The sequence below is a fragment of the Callionymus lyra genome, chromosome 2 (genome assembly GCF_982586985.1).
Source record: "Callionymus lyra chromosome 2, fCalLyr1.hap1.1, whole genome shotgun sequence".
Lineage (NCBI taxonomy): Eukaryota > Metazoa > Chordata > Actinopteri > Syngnathiformes > Callionymidae > Callionymus > Callionymus lyra.
Window position 1 is genome coordinate 40,794,606 of NC_141819.1, and position 19,086 is coordinate 40,813,691.

The following is a 19,086-nucleotide window of genomic DNA, read 5'->3' on the forward strand; positions in this document are numbered from 1 at the left end:
CAGATTCCTCCTCCTGGTCCAGCAGCCGCTTCTCCTTTTGTGTTGCTGATGCTGCGGGTGCACGAGAGGGACGCGCGCACCGCTGCCTGCGCGCCCGGGGAGAGAGGGAGGGCGTGGCTGCGCGCGAGGGAAAGAGAGAGAGAGAGAGGGAGAGATGGAGGGAGGAAGTCATTAATGGAGCTGAGGAAACAACATTGCTGCTGCTGGTGGACCCCGGGGGGTCTTTCTTACGAGACTATTTATTCATTTAGTGTGACGGGCGAGGTCTTATCCGAAAGGATCGTGTGTTTAAAAATAGAATAATATAATAGTTATATAAAGGAACATAGAACTGTGGAACCAAACATGACCCCCATGTCACCCATCGAACTCCAATTCTTATTGAAAATGATTGAGATTAAAAAGTAAACAGAATCATCCGGAAAAAAAGGACAAATCATATTTAGAAACACAAATACAAAATGACTGAAATAAAATAATAAAAATGTATTTGTATTTATAACAATATATATATATATATATATATATATATATATATATATATATATATATATATATATATATATATATATATATATATATATATATATATTCAAACTCAGCTAACCTAATACAATAACATGAAAATGGTCTGCATCGGAATTCAATTAAACTCAATTTTTTATTTCACTTTACAAATAAGCTGTAGTTCTGTGTGGAGTTTGTATGTTTGTATGTTGCGTTAGCTTACTCCGGGGACTCCGGTTTCCTCCCACAGTCCAAAAACATACAGAGGTTGATTGGAAACTTGGGGGAATTGTCTATAGGTATGAGTGTGTGTCTGAATGGTTGTGTATCTTTGTGTGCCCCGTGAAAGACTGCCATTCTGTCCAGGGTGTCCCCCGCCTTTCTCCCGAATATACTAGGATAGGCTTCAGTCTTGTGTGATTGACATTAAGACATGTTTATATTAACACTTGTCCCTCCCTATTGTGATCATCTTTAAAAAATGCTTTGTACATTTAGTTAATTGGAAACAACAGGGTCTGGTGGTGCACCCGATTCGACTTCTGTCATACCATTGAATAGGCGCAAATCCTGATATTATCATCCCATTCATATGGGCCAGTAGGGCCCTATTCTACCTACGAGCATGTAGAATAGGCTGTTATCAGCTATTCATCTGGTTGACCCAATGTTATTAATGCCCAGTAGGGACATTAGGTTTGTTGAGGAGCCAACACTCCCCCGCCCCCCTTTTTTATTTAGCTAGAATATTAATACCTGAACCACAGACGGGGCCGCCACCCGAAAATAAACTAAATTAATAAAAAATATATATTGTCTCGAGCGGGTTGCGATCCCGCATCCCTGGAGGCAAAACGACAACCATGGCCGATGCGCTGACCGCCGCCCTTATTTGCATTTATGTACATAACTGCTAAAAAATACGATAACATTTTATTTATTCCGTTTAAAGACAGATAACTTTATCTTTCTTGGACGCAAACCGGAAAGATACGGAAAAACACGAAAGGATACGGAAGTACCGGGAAACAGCCTGTGGGCAAATTGTTTAAGCGTCTCAAAGACACGGGACCATGGATGTATTTTACTTGTATAAGGGAATTCCGTTTTCTTCCTCCGTTCATTTAGTTTGGTTCGATCAAAGACGGTTTAGTATCTTTGGATCAATTTCGGGGGTGAGCCTCGCACTCCAGGACAGGAGTGGCGCTGTTTCACCTGTAGGTGATGCCTGCTGTAAAACTGGAAAAAAGACGAACAAGAAACTCTTCGAGAGGAGGCGCGTTGAATGCAGGTGTGTATTTGGTGTTCTTCAGTTAATAACGTGATAAAAAAAAAGATAACTAAGGGGAAAAGTGACAGTTGCAATCATGACATCAGTAATGCGTGTTATTTCTGACGTGTGAGTAATACAAACAAATAGGTCAGACTGAAAGTTTACAAATATTAGCCCAATTGATGGAATTGCACTGACAATTCAATTCAATTTATGTAAAGCATAGATAGACTTTATACCAGATTCAAGGTACACACACACAATAGTTTCCAGCACAAACTAGCTGAAATGAATATGATATGATCTACTTGGAATACAGTGCCCCTCCCCCATTTATTAATATGCAAATATGTTTTAGTACAACTTTTAGCAACTGCTTTTACGTAGGTCTAATGCTTGAGCGTTATTTTTCTATGTCGTCAGATTAATCCTGTTTATTCTTCTTTCTTTCTTTTTTGAATTTGAATAGATGAACATGGTGAGAATCAAGAGAGTGAGACCGTACATTACAGTCAAAAATATACCAACAAGAGGAAGGGCAACAGTGTCCAGGGTATTTGAACGCGAGGACCCCCTTGCCCTCAAACCAACTGGCAGAAAGGTCCTGCTTATCAGCTCCACCATCAGCAGCTTGCACCTTGCCACTTGCAGCTGATGAACCTGTAGGGGGTACCAGCACCAGCAAGAAGCAGGGTACGGCGGAAGCTTGTGCCAGGACAAGGGATATACTCCTTGGTGTGAGTTTGGAGCTTTTCTGTCCCTCAGAAAAGGCACCCTGCGCAGTTTGTAGCGTTTCCCTCACCGGTGACACTGACATCTGGCGATGCAATGACTGTAGCAATGAATGTTACTACTGTGAAGGCTGTGTCAAAACTGTACATCAAGGCTCTGCTGCAGTGCATGGTCTTGAAAAGTGGGAGGTTTGTGTTACTAAACACTTTTTCTTCTGTATTTCTCTAACAGTGTATTTTCAGTTTTCCAAAAAAATAGAGTGTAGAGAAGTACAGAGAGTACAGAATTGTATATGAGGCTTACAGTATGATATTGATGCCAAATTAACTTCAATGTACTCTGTTTATAACCTCTATCTTGTGGGCACCTATTCTTGTTTTTTTGTACTGTGCACGATAAAGTTTATAATTTCATCTTTATATTTAAGGATGGTGAATTTCACCAGAAAGTTCCAGTAGGCTTTCAGTGGCACTGGAGAAGGAAAGATGGCCACCAGTGTGGAACATCCTATGAACGTCAAATAAATGTGTTTGATCAGCAAGGTAAGTATTACAGTATATCAGAAACAATCACATCCATCCTGCACAATTGTAAAGTACAACATTTAACAGCTATTCTGTTGTGAATTGTAGGAAGGCTTCATGATGTTTGGATTCAGTTCTGCCACTGTAAATTGGAGGTTGCATCACTTGTACGCTATGGCCTTTGGCCAGCAACAGTGAAGCATCCACAAACTGCCATCTCCATGACACTGCTGGACCTGGTTTGTCGCCTTCAGCTTGAGTGTGGTGCATCACTAAAAGCTGTATGTTCAGCAATTCACTGTTTGTCAGATGCCTCCAAGGTTGGTTAAAAGTATCTTCTCTTAATATGATTCCTTTCTCACAATCACCATCATATGCAAGTTTTCAATTCAAAAAACACCTTTTTATTATTGACCTATTGTGATTATGATCACTTTCTGTATAGTGCCTTAACCTGTATGGAGTCCTATGAGGAATACAGACACTTCCGATACCAGATGGCGACACTGTGCCATCTTGGACCAGACATAACGGATGGAACACACTGGTGGGGATTAATAAATACTTCAAGAAAATAACATGATATCCTATTAAACCCTCTTATGTTATTGTATTTGGTAAATAAAATGTTGTTCTTTTCAAACTTACTTATATCCCTTTTACCCAACACTGCTATGTTTTTATACATTTATTTTCTATAGATATATATTGTATAGTTATTTATTTGTATAGTTACATACTACCCAAAAATAGTCACACCGTATGCCATTTTCATTTTTAGTTATAAAAAGTCTGTAGTAAATTAGGTTGTGCCAAAATAATTCAGATACTTATACATGTCAATCATTTGGCAGTAGAAATAACCTCAACGTTTCACAGAATGTATAGAAACAGATCCAGATTTTATATTTTACATCTTATGCTGTTTACCCACAAAGAAGTCATTTTGCAGCTTGGAACGTGAATAATTACATGTTTATGAAAAACTAGACATTTGTTAAGGAGTCGAGGAGTCTGGGTTTTCCAAATGTCTTCTACCCACCAGATAACTTACTTAACGGTACTACATAAGAAGTCTTTCTTTTTAAATTGTTTTTAAAAAGTAAAAATGTATTTGCAAGTTGTGTAATTTTTCCATTTCTTTCATTTAAGACGTGCTGCTCAGTGTCTTCTGATGACTCTGCATATTTCAAGACCCAAATGACTCATCTGGAGTGAGCAACATGGTAAAACCTGAAAACAAGAAAGAACAAAAATAAAACATAAAAAGTAAAACTGTGATCTGTTTCTATAACGGCATGAACACAAACTTGACTTTGCACGTCACACCTTTATAGTGAACTGCTCCGAGGAATTTAGATTAGTGTTGACTCAACCATTGTGCTCCTTTATAACACTTAATAGGATTTAACGCCTAGAAAATTGGGCCAATAAACTACCCAAGACTTTGCTATAAATCAGCTTTCTTCACACAGAGCACGGCTTTAAAGGAGGTTCTGTGCCTACATTTGCTGATAAAGTGGAAAACATTGACGGAAATGAAGCAATGTCTTAAAAAAAGAAGCTAACTTGTTAGAACCGTTAAATATGCCTTGAAGTTTGCATTAAAGTGTACTATGAGTATGCAGTACTTATTTTATAATAAAACTGAATATACTTTAAGTTTACTTTTTAAAGTAGTATTCTGGAAGTCTTCTTTTGACATTCCTTAGTAATTACAAGTATATTCCAGTGAACTATAAGTATACTTATTTTATACTAAAATTTAAGTTGTATACTTGAAAGAATACTTTTGACATACTGCATCTTAAAATGTTACACCTTATGAAATGTACTTCAAATACTGTTTACTTTCTTTGGGCAACTGTGTAATCCAGAAGTGGACTGTGCAAAGGATTATGGGAGTGGGTGATCGGTGCCAGAAAACTGACTCTTGTTGTTATTGTGAGATACAAACATTTGCTATGAGGTACTGCCTCCATTATCAATACACATGTGTACGATCATGTAGTGCTGAAGTACGGGTTTATTTCAAATAGTATGTCTTGTCATTTGCATTATCTTCATGTACCTTAAAAATATACAAACAAAAAGTAGAAACATTCAACTTGTCTTATTTATTGATAAAAAAAAAAAAAAATTATGCATGTCTAAACGTCAGAGTCTACGATTGAAATATAGTGGAGTACTGGTCAGAGTATATGCTTGAGAAACTTACTAATTTACTAAATGAATACTACATAACAGGGTGCATTATACCAAAAAATTGGAATTATGTACATAGTAAGTAAGTAATATTTATTTATATAGCGCTTTTCGAGACCAGGGTCATGAGGGATCAATAAAGTTCTATCTCTATCGGTAGTATAAATAATAGTATACTTTAAGTATACTTCTGTAAAATAAACTACAGACTCTATTTGCATACCTAGTACATACACTATTAAATGTTTCAAAAAAAGTATATAATGTATATGACTTAAGAATACTTGATAAAATAAACTTCAAGTATACCACTTTTTGCTGAGCGTTTTTCTTTTTTAGAGGTATACAAAATATAACTGCTCATCGCTTTGCAAGAGCCTGTTTTTGTTATGAAAGTGTACCGGAAACCGTGTGTTACTAATCTAACTTCACCAAGAAAAAAACGGAAACTTGAAGACGGCGCACGATGACGTCACCAATAGTAAAAACCGCTGGCCGAGAGTTAAAGTTTGAGAAAAGTCTGTGAAGCTGCGCGTGACTCGGTGATGTGTGCGGAGCTCTCGCGCTGACACTGGAGCGGCTTTTTAAACCGCAGCATGGAAAGCAGCGCGTGATTTAACTTTCTTTATAGCGGTTTTGTCGTTTCAAAAAAAAATCTAAATGAAGTTTAAACCGCGATCGGGAAGCGAGCAGGTGAGGCTCGGCTCGTCTCCCCGCAGGCAGGACAACACGAAGCGGGCGATGGGGGTCCGCAGCGCCACCCTGGTCAACTTTCGACCGACCGCCACCTCCTCGGTCCGCCGGAGCTCCGCCGTGCTGCCCTCGGTGCTCACGTTCCTGGTGATCGTGGCATCCGGAGGCCTGTTGCTCATGATCGAGAAAGGAATGCTCAGCAGCATGGAGACGCCTCCACCCCGGGGGGACGCCAGGCGCTCCGATTTCATCCGCCAGGCAGGCAAGCAGAGCCGGGCAGATGTGGACGTGGAGTCCCAGGTCAGTTTAACATGTTCAAAACAAGAACCAAGAACCAGAAATGTATTCAAGTGTTCTATACGTATACTTAAAAGGGGGAGATTAATGGTAGAATATTTTTGTTGTCATTAATAGATACACACATTTGTTTTGTAGTTTTACCTCCATTATACATCGATATATGTACGATCATGTAGTGCTGAAGGTCAAGTTCATAGCAGGTAGTATGTGTACATTCAGTATGGTCGAGTATTGGTCAGAGTCTATTAAATGTAGTGCATATTACCAAATATGTACTAGAAGTATATACCTATATTGATAGTATTGAGAATAGTGTACGTTAGGTGTAACTAACTCTGTGGGTATGACTAGTACACTGGTAGTATAGAAATACTAGTATACTTGAAATGTTTCAATTTAGTGTACTTTCAGTGGTACATGCACCTTAGTATACTTACTATACTTAAGTAGACTTGATAAAAATATGTATAGAATATTTCACATTAAATTTGGCCTCAAATGAAAAGCAAAGGGATTCAAGGATCATATGTTGAGATCAGACTTGTTGAAAGACAAAAGAACCCTGTAGGAAATATTTGTGGTGGTGAAAGTAGACACAAACATCGTTATAAAACTGCTCACGACAATGGGTTCACAAGAACTTTCATGTCTTGCCACAAAAATGTGTTAAAAAGGAGGGGGATTCACTGCAGTAAGCAACATCAACTCAAAGTTTAGTTCAATGGTTTGTTTTTTGCAGGTATTTTGTTTGTACAGTTAGGTAGACTTTGAGCAGAAGTTGGACTGTTGGCTGATTATATGAAACCAGTTTTATTTATGTCCGGTCCGTTTCTGTGAAATGTGTTTTAATGTATTTAAAAGTATAAGAACTCAGATCTAGTACACGTTCAAGTCACTTTTGCCAATTAAACTTTCCTTTTCGGGAAAGTAATATACATCATATATTTTTAAACGCTGGTGTTTTGAAGTCACAATAAAAATATTTATCCTTTGATTTTTTTGATTTTTTTTTGATTTTTTTTTGATTTTTTTTTAATTTTTTTTTTTAGAATCCCTTATTAGTCCCGCGAGGGGAAATTCAACCATTCACACATACTGATGAGAGTAGGCTGCACACTTGCGCCAAGTTCACCATCAGGAGCAATCAGGGAGAAGTGTCTTGCTCAGGGACACTTCACCCTGATTGCTCCTGATGGTGACCATTTTAAGACCACCATCCAGCGGGCCACATAAAATGACATGGCAGGCCGGATTTGGCCCTCGGCCCTTGAGTCGAAGTTGGGAGCAGAACAACATGTAAATTTAACTGTAACTGTACCAGCAAGTATGAGTCAATCCATCTCAATTATCTCTGTTTTTATCCTCCTTCATCAAACTCTCCCGTAAAAGTCTATCAACAAAAGTTCAAGTCTTTCTGCAAATGGCTGTATAATTGTTGACATTCATAATCTCTCCAAGATAAGGATTTTATCTTGAACACTAGCACTGTTACAGGTTATTTGCATGAACATTTATCCAATAGGATTTTGAGCCAACCATCCAGCAGGCCACATAAAAGGATTTTCAGGTTTTGAGTCTGACAGGTGTCCTTGATGATTTAAAAAAAAATATGATAAAAAAGTAGAAATAACACAATATTTAAACAGCAATGTTGTGTTTAAGGCACTCTAAATTGAGTCAATATTGTTGGTTACTATCCATTATTGTTAATTATTAACCACCATTGAATTTCCAGATCGTCCAGGAGATCCGTAACCGAACCATCAGGACCATGTGCAGCCAAAAGAACATGCCTCACAACATCTGGTCCCTGACTCCGCTGCAGAGGAAGACGGTGCTGCAGCACGTCCTGGTCAACGACGAGTACCGCTTCCTCTACTGCTACGTCCCCAAAGTGGCCTGCTCCAACTGGAAGCGGGTCATGAAGGTCCTGAGTGGAACCCTGAAGAACGTGCAGGTCAACATCAAGATGAACCACCGCAGTGACCTGCAGTTCTTATCCTCCATGAAGCCGGACGCGATCCGCTACCGTCTCAAGCACTACTTCAAGTTCATGTTTGTGCGAGAGCCAATGGAGCGCCTCCTCTCGGCGTACAGGAACAAGTTCGGGGAGATCGAGTCGTACAAGAAGAAATACGGCGTGGAGATCATCAAGCGCTACAGGAAAAAGGCCAACAAACACTCGCTGCTCAACGGAGACGACGTGACCTTCCCCGAGTTCGTTCGTTACCTGCTGGACGAAGACGTGGAGCGCATGAACGAGCACTGGATGCCCGTCTACAACTTGTGCCAACCCTGCGCCATCTCTTACGACTTTATTGGATATTACGAGCACCTGGAGAGAGACTCGGAGTATTTGCTGGAGAAAATAGGAGCGCCGCCAGACCTGCACTTCCCAGAGAGGCAATCTTGGTACAAACCCGTCACGTCGGAGACGCTACACTACTACCTCTGCAGTCTACCACAGAAGCTGCTGAGAGAACTGCTGCCCAAATACATCCTAGACTTTTCCCTCTTCACCTACTCCCTGCCCAATACAACCACTGAGCACTGCCGCCATTGAATGTGAAATTCATCTTGTACCTTTGGACACCCAAAACAATTCAGCAGTGATGTGTTGACGATGCCTCACGAAACACTTGATGAGGTATCATGATACAGTACCTATGGTATCTGCTTTATAATATTTGTCTCTGATCTACTAATTAAAGGAATCCTGGCATCATTTCAAACTAAGAGTGACATCTAGTGGCCTTAAAAGTTAAGACAATGCATCATGATACGACATCAGCCGCTTCATGAAGACTCATCAACACATCACTTCAATGTAGTGCTTCTTAAAATCAATGCATTTTTTATATACAGTCAACACATTTCTGTTACTGAGGACTCAAAGTTCTGACCAAACAATTAAATGAAACTGGTTTCCAGGAAGTTTCTTTTTCATTTTATTTAAGCAATAATTTAATAATAAAAACAACACGCAAGTCAGAGATAAAAAACAGTCAAAGGAATTCATCAGAGTGAGAAAGACTCCCACACATGGAAGACGTTTCCTGGTTCATGTTGGCACTTAGAGGGTTGACTCACCAACACTTTTCATTAGTCATTGATCCTTGAAGCTCACACTTCTGAGGACAGACAAAACGCATTTTGAGACGTCAAAGAATTTAAAATAGCTACAATTGCTCTTTTGAGATTTCATTAAAAGTTACTCTGTCTAAAATAGTTTTAGAGGAAAATCGAGTTCAACAAGGCCACTGGGAATATAATGAGCTTAATAGTGAGAGTGGGTCTTACTTGTCAGCTGATTTTCCATCGGAGCGGTCCTGTGGTTGTACGTTTGCCTGGTTGGTGGAGACGTCTTGAGAGCTGCCCGACGTGTTCAAAGATGAGGCGCTTTGCGATGAGAAAGAAGCGCCCTGTTTTCGCATTTCCTGAACGGTCCTCTCGCTGCAGTCAGAGAGACACCCGTGCATTTGTTAGACGTGACATGAAGTGTGTTTAACACTGATGGCCCTGCTCTGACGGTGAAACAAAAGGACGCAGGCGTGTAACCAGTAATCTGCCTTCGACAACGACTTCTCACTTGGAGGTCTCATGTTTAAACAAGATTTGGAAACTGGAAAACCAATAACACACTGCACAAGTCTAAACAAGAAGTTTCCACGTCAGCACCTACTAAATATTACAAATAAATATCTTCACAATTAATTGATCTTTTACAACTTGATTAATCCGGCTTTATCTTGTTTTCATAGATATGGGTGTTAAAATTCTGTAACTTCAATAGCTTCTTTTCTAGTCGCGTTAAAATCATTCTATAACAATATTATTTATCATATAAGGTAAATTACACCTACTAAAAAGTAGCTTAATTTTTCTCAATCAGAGTATTATAACGTTACTTATGGGACTTTTTTCATGATTGAATGTCAAAGAACTTGTCACTGACAAGAGATACAAAGAAGATTACCGTTCAAATCGTTCACTGATCAGTTGCCTTTTCATAGCGTCCATCTCCGTCTCAAGGTCCGAGACCTTGCCTCGAAGGTTTGACACGTCCCTCTCGTACTCGGCACTGTGATAATAGATCAGTTAATATCCCTTCTATGCTCTTAAATACACTCTTCAAGTGTTCTCACATTTTACTGTTGGCTAAAGCCAGTCTGTCTTGCTGAAGCTTCGACTCCGACTCTTTCTCTGCAGCGTTCAGGTGAGACTGGAATTCCTTTTGGCGGTTGGAAGACAGAAGTGTTTCCAGGTTCCTCACTGTTAGCCTTTCACTGGCCAACTGCTTCTTCAGCAGCTCCGTCTCTGAGTGCAGGTCTTCAATCTCCCCCGTCAACTGGAAATCACCAGGAAGCAGAACTGAATCATCTGAATTTGTTTAGTGAATTCCATGAGTTCTGCTAACCGTTAAATATAAAATAAATCTTAATATTACAGTGGTGAAATTTGTAATTATCAGCCGCACAGATCAGTTATTTACAGTTAGTATACATTTAAAAAAAAGTTATTTTTAAATATGGGTATTGAAGAGTCTTTAAGCACTGGTGTCATATATATATCGGATAAGCAGTGCCCAAAGAAGTTATTATTCTAAACAACTCAAGTTTTAACCTTTTTCCATAGTAACACATTTGATGTTCTGTCATTATATGTTTGGCTAAAGTTAATCAGGGAGGTTTACACTGGATTAAAAAAAAAAGGCCAAAATCTGGGTTGCCTTTCAGTCTATGTCAGATCTGATAGCGTCATAAAGTATTGGTACATCATCCCTACTGACAGTTTAACATCAGATAATTGTAACTTTAATGAATAAAAAAAGTTTCATTTTTATTTTGCATTGATATGGAAGTGTACTAATCAGAATATTGAATGGTTGCATTTAGCATCTCAAATGTTGTAACTTTAAAAGTTTTAATTTAAATGTTTTATTTAAGCATCAAAATCAAATTAAGTTTTCAAAATGATAGTTTTATTACAGTTCAGTAGTCTTAATTCAATAATTTTCCAAGTTCAATGTTTTCTAATTTCTAGGCTTCCATATTGGTATAAAAATGTTGGCGTATTAGTGCCACCAGACAATATCTTTCAGCCAATCGAGCAATGCAATATGTTAAAATGAACCATTTAAATGATAATGAATCATATAAATGATGCATCCGACTTTTAAAGCCCACTTGTCTCACCCTTTCCAGCTCCATGCTGTTGGCTGTGAGCTGCCGTGCGATCGCTTCCTTCCCAGAGTCTAGTTTGACACAAAGCTCCCTGATAGAGGCCAAGTCATCCAGCAGAGCCATCTTCTCCTCCTTGACCTTTTCCAGCTCCTGCTCCAGTCTTGACATGCCACGAACCAGCGACGACACTTGTGTCTCATAAGCCCGAAGAGCCTCCACATGCTTGAGAAACACTAGAGTCAATATTTCAAAATCATTCCTTCCATAATGAGGATTTCTGATTTTGTCTTACGTGCTGGATCTCCATCTCTTGCCTGCTCGCAGTCTCGTGAAGACGTCTGCGTTCAGAGTCTGAAGCGTGGAGCTCCATGCGAACAGAGTTGGTGAAATCTTCAGACTTCAGAATCTTCTGCTGGCGCTCCTCCATCTCACACTGGGCTACTCTGAAGCGATCCAATAAGTCTCGGTTCTCCTGCTCCTGAAATGATTCACTCATAGGTTTATTAAATCTTAACATTTTCCAAAAGATACTGGTGTTTATTCTTGCCTTTGTGGCCATCAGCTGCTCAACCTTTGATACTTCTGAAATGTAAGCATGGACCTTTCGTTTCATGTTGTCTTTTTCGTGCAGGACCTGTTCCATTTCTGCATGCACAGTCTTAACAGAAACATTCCACTGTTACACACAAGACGACTCGTAACAAACTGCAGAACTCCTCACTGACTTGGTTCTCTCTGGTCATGGTGGCCAGGTCGTCTTGTAGTCGTCTGTTTTCTCTCAGGGTGACGTCTTTATCTCTCTTAAATCTGGACAAATCCTCCTGACAAGAATCCAGCTGCATCCTGAGACTTGACACTTCTCTTTCACGGCCGATTAGCGCCCCCTGCAGTTGCCTGCAAATGAGTGCTTAATTAAAGGTTTTGTGATGGAAACAAACATTTTAATAAAATGAAGAAAAAATTAAATCAATTTTCAAGCCATAAATATGTTTGTACTTTTGTATACTTTCAGCTTGGAAAATAAATTAATTCAGTTTTAATTATACAAATATTATTTTACTGTGCTGGTTTGATGCAGCATCCTTCGACTATATGGTTGTATTGTATTCTGTAATTTTATTGTTTTCTTTAGCATCTGTAAAGCGACCTTGAGTGCTCTGAAAGGTGCTTTTATACAAACGGTAATATTAATATTATAATTTAATGAACCGTTTCTTGAGAGTACATTTTCACTATAACTTTTAATACTGACCTGAGCGAGTTGTCCAAGTTTGTGACAGTGAGTCTGACGTCTTCAAAGGATTTTTCCTGAACAAATGAAGTCTTTGTAAGTTTTCATCATTAACACCGATTTAAAACCAGACAAGAGCCAATTCATTTCTAATGTATGTTGGGTCTGTTACCTTTTCTTTTAGCTCCTCCTTGAGATGAACCAGATTTTCAGTTTTCTGATCCACATCGTCTTGAAGTGCATCTTTTTCTCTGTCCAGGATGGAGACGGACTTCTGGAGAACGACCCCATCCTGTTTGTGCCTGCTGATCAGCTGATTCATCTCCCCTGGTCGGACCAAATTAGGTTATAAACTATAAAACCAAGTGTGATTAAGGTCTCAAACATTCACCTATTTTTTCTTCCAGTTTGTCAATCTGCTTGTTAGCAACATGTAGCTCGTTCATTCTCACAGACAGTCTGTGTTGCACATCAGACAGCGAATGCTCCATCTGGTCCTGGAGCAGCCTTAATATTTACAAAGAGAACAATGATTGGTTTCACACAAACAAGAGCCATGGCACAGGCAGCCAATCAGAGAAGTTGCAGCGCTCTTGTAGAGTTTAAGAGAGAAAGAGAAAACTTTCTTTTATTTATTTATACACGAATAAAACTTCAGGAAGATAAACTAAGCGGATGTAGTAGTAACATATCTGCATGTATAGTTATATAGAAGTTTGCAAAACTTAATTTACTTTAGACAAGTTCATAGCAGCCATGTAATTGAGTTATCATTTAATCATAAGAGAGGCTTCTGAGCTTGGAAGCTTGCAGCACATTTGGTAAAAAAAAATGAAAAAAATGTTGTAATGCACAAAATTCTAATTCTTTTACTTTTACTGAAAATAAATATCAGCACCAAATTAGGGTTAACCGGCATCCAAGACTATTGAAAATCAGAACCTTATCCTCAATAGATACAGTATCAGTTAGACTTAAGAAAGTTAAACTTTCCGATTAGCATTTGTACTTAAATAAAGTCGAAAACTATCTGTCTGCCTATTCCTTTTAGCTTTTAGCTTGAAAAATATGAATGTGCAGAATGTAGTCAACATTTGGAAAACAAACAAAAACCTTAAGGTGTTGCACTCTGATTTCAGCCGAGCCGTTTCCTCTGCATTCTGCACAAGTGCGGTGGACTTGACATCCAGCTCCACCTCCATCGCTTCCCTCCCCTCCTTCAGTAGATCCACATGGACCTGCAGTTCCAGTCTCTCCTGCTCGTACTGCAAAACAAACACATGCTTAGCTTTTGTGCAGAAAAATCAAAAGATGCTTCAGAAGTTGAGCTCGTCATAGTGGTGTTACTTATATGGGAAATCTGTTCTAGCTTGATATTTGCCCCCCTTTGTGTTATATGTTGTAATGTATTTGCCCCTTTAAGCCCACTTTTAGAATTTTAATCCATCACTTACTCTTTTAATTGTTTTCTCCAAATCCCAGGTCCTCGGCTCCTCCACGTCTCTCTCAGTACGACCAGATGTGTGAGCCATCTTTAAATCATTGGATAAAAAAATATATAGTCAGTCAGCATAAAATGTTATTATTTAAATACAATACCATGATAAAATGATAAAATGAAATTACAGCTGTACCCTCAATCGCTCCAGCAAACTGTCTCGCTCGGTCGTAAGCAGTTTTATTTTGTTTTCTGCTTCTATGATGTCCTCCGTCAGTTTGGACAGCTCATTCAACACCACAGGGTTACTGTTCTGTCTGGTTTGTGCCTATTACAAAAACATATCCATTTATTAACTTCCTATTTAATGTGGATGTTGCAAAGGATTCATTTCTGGTTACTTCTCAACAGCTTCTCCACAGACAGGCACCAGTCTGAGGCATTTATATATAAATAATTTCATAATTTTGAAAAGCAATTGTATTCAACGTTGACCTGTGACATATCAAGACCCTTAGTCAATCATTGTCCTAGGGCGCCCCCTGGATCCTGTGGAGGAAGTGACTGGAGGGAGGATGCGGAGCAAGCTGGGCTCCATGAGGAGGAACTTGTCTCACCCTCTCCAGCACACACTGAGGGCATTGAGGAGCTCCATCAGTGATAGGATGCTCCATCCCCGGTGTGTGAGGGAGAGGTACCGCAGGTCTTTCCTCCCTGCTGCCATCAGACTCCACAACAAGAACACACCAAGATAACTATTTAACTGCACCTCTTGTTATTTATGTAAATATGATTGTGTATATATTATATAGCGCAGATTTATCTTTTATTCTATTTCTCGTTTTTATTTCTGTGTGTTTTTATTTCTCTTGCTGCTGTTAAACCGAATTTCCCCTCGCGGGACTAATAAAGGTTTTCTGATTCTGATTCTGATTCTGATTATTTCTGTCAAGTTTACTCAAAATATAAAAGTGTAAACTAGTGAAAATGAGGGAGACACAAACTCTATATGATATATTTTACTCTTTTTATCTGAAGGTCAGTCAACCTGACGTAACTCCCAAAATGGCACCGCTGATTTTTAGATAACATAAAATGTTTGTTTGTACAGTAATTTCAAATTAGAGGACACCCATTGTCTCACAAACCTTTTCTTGCTGATACTGTGGAACTTTAAGGATCAAAACCTATTAAAGGGATTCTTTTAACAAACCTGCTGTAGCAAATCTCGATATCGGTCTCTCTCAGCCGTTAAGGCCTTGACAGTACTTTGGACGTCCACCATATCCTCCTCAAAGTCCTTCAGGGCAGACCTGAGCTTGTCTCTTTCCTTCAGCACAAGAAGGTATTCTGGAGGTGAGTGAATGGCCTGGAAATTCAAACAAATTTTAAAGTATAGTTTAAACTCCCTTTCAACAAAACAGAATCTTCACTTACTTGGCCTCCTTTGTAACCCGGACTCTTGCCTTTTCTGGGACTATGGCTTGAGTGTTGGCTGCCTGCACCTCTGTTTTGTTTGTAGTGATGATCCCTCTCTTCTTCTAAACACTTGACGAATCCTTGCACACGAGATGGGGATCGTTCACGACATTGAACCCCATGGTTCAATCGCATGGCCTCCAACTCCCGAACCAAGTTATTCTCTTATAAACAAGCAAAGACTATTAAAAAACCTTAGCTTAGCGAACAGAAATGTTTGTTGCATACCAGCTGCAATCAATTTCTCCATTTGAACCTGCAGCCTGCTTTTTTCTTCTTCTACGAAACCGATCAGTCCCTCCATTTTTTCATTCTGCTCTTTCAGCTCCAACAGTTGAACTTTGAGTTGGTCTTTTTCAGCATCATGTTCCTTCTGCCTCTTTATGAAAAACATTGTAAAGAAGTACAGGTATCTTACTTTAATGTCCATGCAGAAAATGCTCAACGAAATGTTGAGGCGACTATTTTAGCAGAAACATTACTATTCTTTTGTTGCGTTATATACATACTTTTCTCATTTTACAGACAACATCCTCCAAGCCTTCGATGGTTTCCAGCTGCTGTTCAATTTCTCTCTGTAAATTAACATAGTTCGAATCTTAATCAAGCATCTCATTAAGAATTTAGAGATCAACACTCAACTCACTTTCGCTTGTTGCAATTCAACATCCGCCTGTTCCAGCGCCCTCTCTTTGTCTATTTCCAGCCTCTTGGCAAGATGATCAATTTGTGTCAGTTCTTCACAAAGCTCCATGTTCTTCAAAGACAAATCAGCAACTTCAGTGAAACTGTTCCTTTTCTTCTGCCGCAGTTGTTCTAATTGTTTCTCCAGTGTACTGTTGGTCTCTTGGAGGTACTCCATCTGTGGGAGCAGAAACAAACATCAGTTTGGTTGCCTTATTGTGGCTGCTGGTCATACTCGCCTGGAGGTTTAGGTGAGCGATCATCTTCTCATTGCTTGAGTTCTGAGCCTCGAGAGAAATCACGTCCTGAGGTCGTCCTCCATGGAGAGCATGGTTCAGACGCTCAATTTCCTTCTCGCGCTCCTCCACCTCCAGTCAGAAATAAAAATGACATTTAAATTTTAATTATTAACTTTATTACACTGAATACAAGTGAAATACCTGATTGTCTCGATGATGTATACAGTCCTGAGCCCTTTCCAGGTCTAATTTCAACTTCAGGATGTCTTCCTGAAGCTCAACAATCCTAAAAGGAATCAGGGATGGAGACAAATATAAAGCAAAATGTTGATTACGGATACAAATTATTTATTACACCAGACACAAACCTTCCATCCGCCAGCATCAGCAAGTCAGCCACATACGGATCATCAGGCTGTTGCACAGGATATGATGAAGTAGAAGGAGGTGGAACGAGTTCATCTATCTGCATTCTTTGACGTCTAAACGGGATGCTGCGTTTTTTGCCACCTTCAAAAGTATTTAAGGAAAAAAGGTGTTAAAAAAACAACAACTATGGAAGCAATCAGATCATTTTCATTCATTCTGTGAATTCCTCAAGGACAAAAAAAATGATTTAATTTCACCTGGCGTCTGCACCACAGCCTGCAAGTTCTTCTCCTGAAGCTGTAAGATGCGATCAGCTTTAGCTTTGGTGTCCTTTTCCAAACATCTGACTTTATGAGCATATTGATTGTTTAAAAACTTTAGGTCAGATGAATCATGGTCCAATTTTCGGATGTGGGATTTGAGCTCTGAAACAAAAATGCATGTCATTGTAATAAAATCCAACAGGAGAACATAAACCCATCACTCATGTATGGTATTGTACCTTTGATGGTTTTCTCATTGTCCTCCTTAAATCTGAGTAGTTTAAGGTGCAAGTCGTTGTTTTCTCTGAGCAGTCTGGCGTTCTCTGCCCTAAACGGCTCCAGAACATCTGCATTTTGACTTTGTTCTTCAGGATTCCAGGATCCCGCCGATTGTTTTGCATTGCGTAGGCTTTCAGTGGTGTGGACAAGATCGCTGCAATCACACAACAAATACTGTATATCAGATTTAACAATGTATTTTCTTACAGATGTGTGTAAAGTATGATTTAATGTGTTCAAGGGCAACTAATGTGCAGAGTGGGTATAGTTATGATAAACAGTATTTAATCTAGAGAAAAACTGTCTTTCAGTGGGCGGGGCTTAAGCACATTTTCTAATATAAACATTTAAATGAAAAGAGAAAACTGAAACTGAAAGACACCGATGAGTACAATAGAGGTCTAAGATATATTTAATAGAAACTTCAATTAAAACATTAGTTGCCCTTTAATGCCTTTTAAAACTTTTCAAAAATCCACAGGAACCTGGCAACCACGATTTTAGTTAATATTTGGTATTATTTGCAAATACAGAAGAAAGAAATATCATTAAAAAATAAAGCAAAATTAAAAACATTACAAAACACTTTATAGAAGGGGTGTGCAGAGATATTTTAAACATAGCTTCTTTTTTTTTACAGTTCACTAAAGTGTGTTTCAAATAAAATGATTCTTCTTTTTATTTACCATTAAATCGATTCAATGAAATAGTCAAGGTGACGACTGAGAACAAGAAAATACAGTCATCCAGCATATTTATAAGATGATGTTTGTAAAGCAGTAAGGACTTTGTTAAGAGTCATGTGGTCTGTAAATTCTGCAACTCCAGTACTAAATACCAAAACAACATCCTTGTTTCTACAGTTTTGCAATACATGTCAATGCAAAACTATTTCATACGGATCAAGGATACAGTAAAGAGATGATGCCACAATGGTACTAGTACCAGGGTTCAGAAGTGATGCATTAAAGTGTAGTTAATGGCGTGGTTCCTTTCTCATTAGGATGGGCCCTTGTTTTTCTTTTACTCCCACGAAACACTATTTAGTATTTGACCTACTCAGACACAAGACAAGCGGTTGGCAACAGGTATTTAAGTAGCTTTACATGTTCACCTGAACACTTTCTCCACCAGTGGCAGCGAATCGATGGCCAGCGGTTGTTTGTAGCCCAGCTGGTCCAGTCGTTTCCTCAGGTTGACGTACCTCCTCTCGGCATTTCCACTCATGTCTCAGGAACAAAGCACAGCATTGGACTGTAACCACCATGTAAACAACAAACTATATTTAAGAAACACAGTGACTCCATTAGCACATAGCTTGCTACTAGCAACACATAGCCATGAAGCTAGCGAGCAACTTCTCTGATACATTCGTTATAGACAAACCAAAACTATACATACAGTACAATACTAACCTAAATGATTCCGTAAAAATGAAATAAAAAGTTATAACGGTCTTCAACTCACCTACGTAGGACTAATGCTACTTTTCCGATGTTACTTCACCAGCATCACAGACTTCATGGGGTTTTCTTTCGGAGACATATGTCCGCATTAGTTGCGTAAAATAATAGTTCAGACGAGGTGAACACTAAAACGTGACATACTATAGGTTAATGGTAAACGTTTCCGCGGAGACGTTTGAAAAGAGCGCCGATATCCTCCGGAGTGACTCCGTCACCATGGA

General features: G+C 39.1%; 2 protein-coding genes and 1 long non-coding RNA gene across 5 annotated transcripts; 2 read left to right on the forward strand and 1 right to left on the reverse strand.

Moving 5' to 3' along the window:
• The first annotated feature begins 2,654 nt into the window (after positions 1-2,654).
• LOC148087036 (uncharacterized) lies at positions 2,655-4,272 on the forward strand. Of its 2 annotated transcripts, XR_015710552.1 has the most exons (4): positions 2,655-3,054; positions 3,145-3,356; positions 3,482-3,583; positions 4,189-4,272. It is a non-coding gene; the product is annotated as an uncharacterized LOC148087036 (long non-coding RNA). The 2 variants fall into 2 exon arrangements; XR_015710551.1 differs by having other exon boundaries at positions 3,145-3,583.
• Positions 4,273-5,748: 1,476 nt separating this feature from the next.
• On the forward strand, positions 5,749-9,074 carry chst14 (carbohydrate (N-acetylgalactosamine 4-0) sulfotransferase 14). Its single transcript, XM_087785244.1, has 2 exons — positions 5,749-6,234; positions 7,970-9,074. The coding sequence occupies exons 1-2, from the start codon at positions 5,902-5,904 to the stop codon at positions 8,795-8,797; spliced, it is 1,161 nt and encodes a 386-aa protein (XP_087641370.1). The 5' UTR covers positions 5,749-5,901; the 3' UTR covers positions 8,798-9,074.
• A 91-nt stretch (positions 9,075-9,165) lies between these two features.
• On the reverse strand, positions 9,166-19,071 carry cep135 (centrosomal protein 135). Of its 2 annotated transcripts, none has more exons than XM_087785236.1 (26): positions 18,867-19,071; positions 18,514-18,628; positions 17,360-17,553; positions 17,115-17,282; positions 16,857-16,998; positions 16,690-16,774; positions 16,489-16,617; positions 16,212-16,427; positions 16,075-16,140; positions 15,794-15,944; positions 15,524-15,729; positions 15,300-15,455; positions 14,283-14,414; positions 14,103-14,180; positions 13,762-13,913; positions 13,040-13,155; positions 12,821-12,975; positions 12,670-12,725; positions 12,143-12,311; positions 11,965-12,075; positions 11,710-11,895; positions 11,430-11,639; positions 10,380-10,582; positions 10,211-10,315; positions 9,535-9,687; positions 9,166-9,365 (listed from the first exon to the last, which is right to left on the reverse strand). In XM_087785236.1, exons 2-26 carry the CDS (start codon positions 18,624-18,626, stop codon positions 9,341-9,343), a joined length of 3,477 nt encoding a protein of 1,158 aa, XP_087641362.1. In that variant the 5' UTR covers positions 18,627-18,628; positions 18,867-19,071; the 3' UTR covers positions 9,166-9,340. The 2 variants fall into 2 exon arrangements, with proteins under 2 accessions (XP_087641362.1, XP_087641363.1); XM_087785237.1 differs by having other exon boundaries at positions 18,514-18,653.
• Positions 19,072-19,086: the final 15 nt, after the last annotated feature.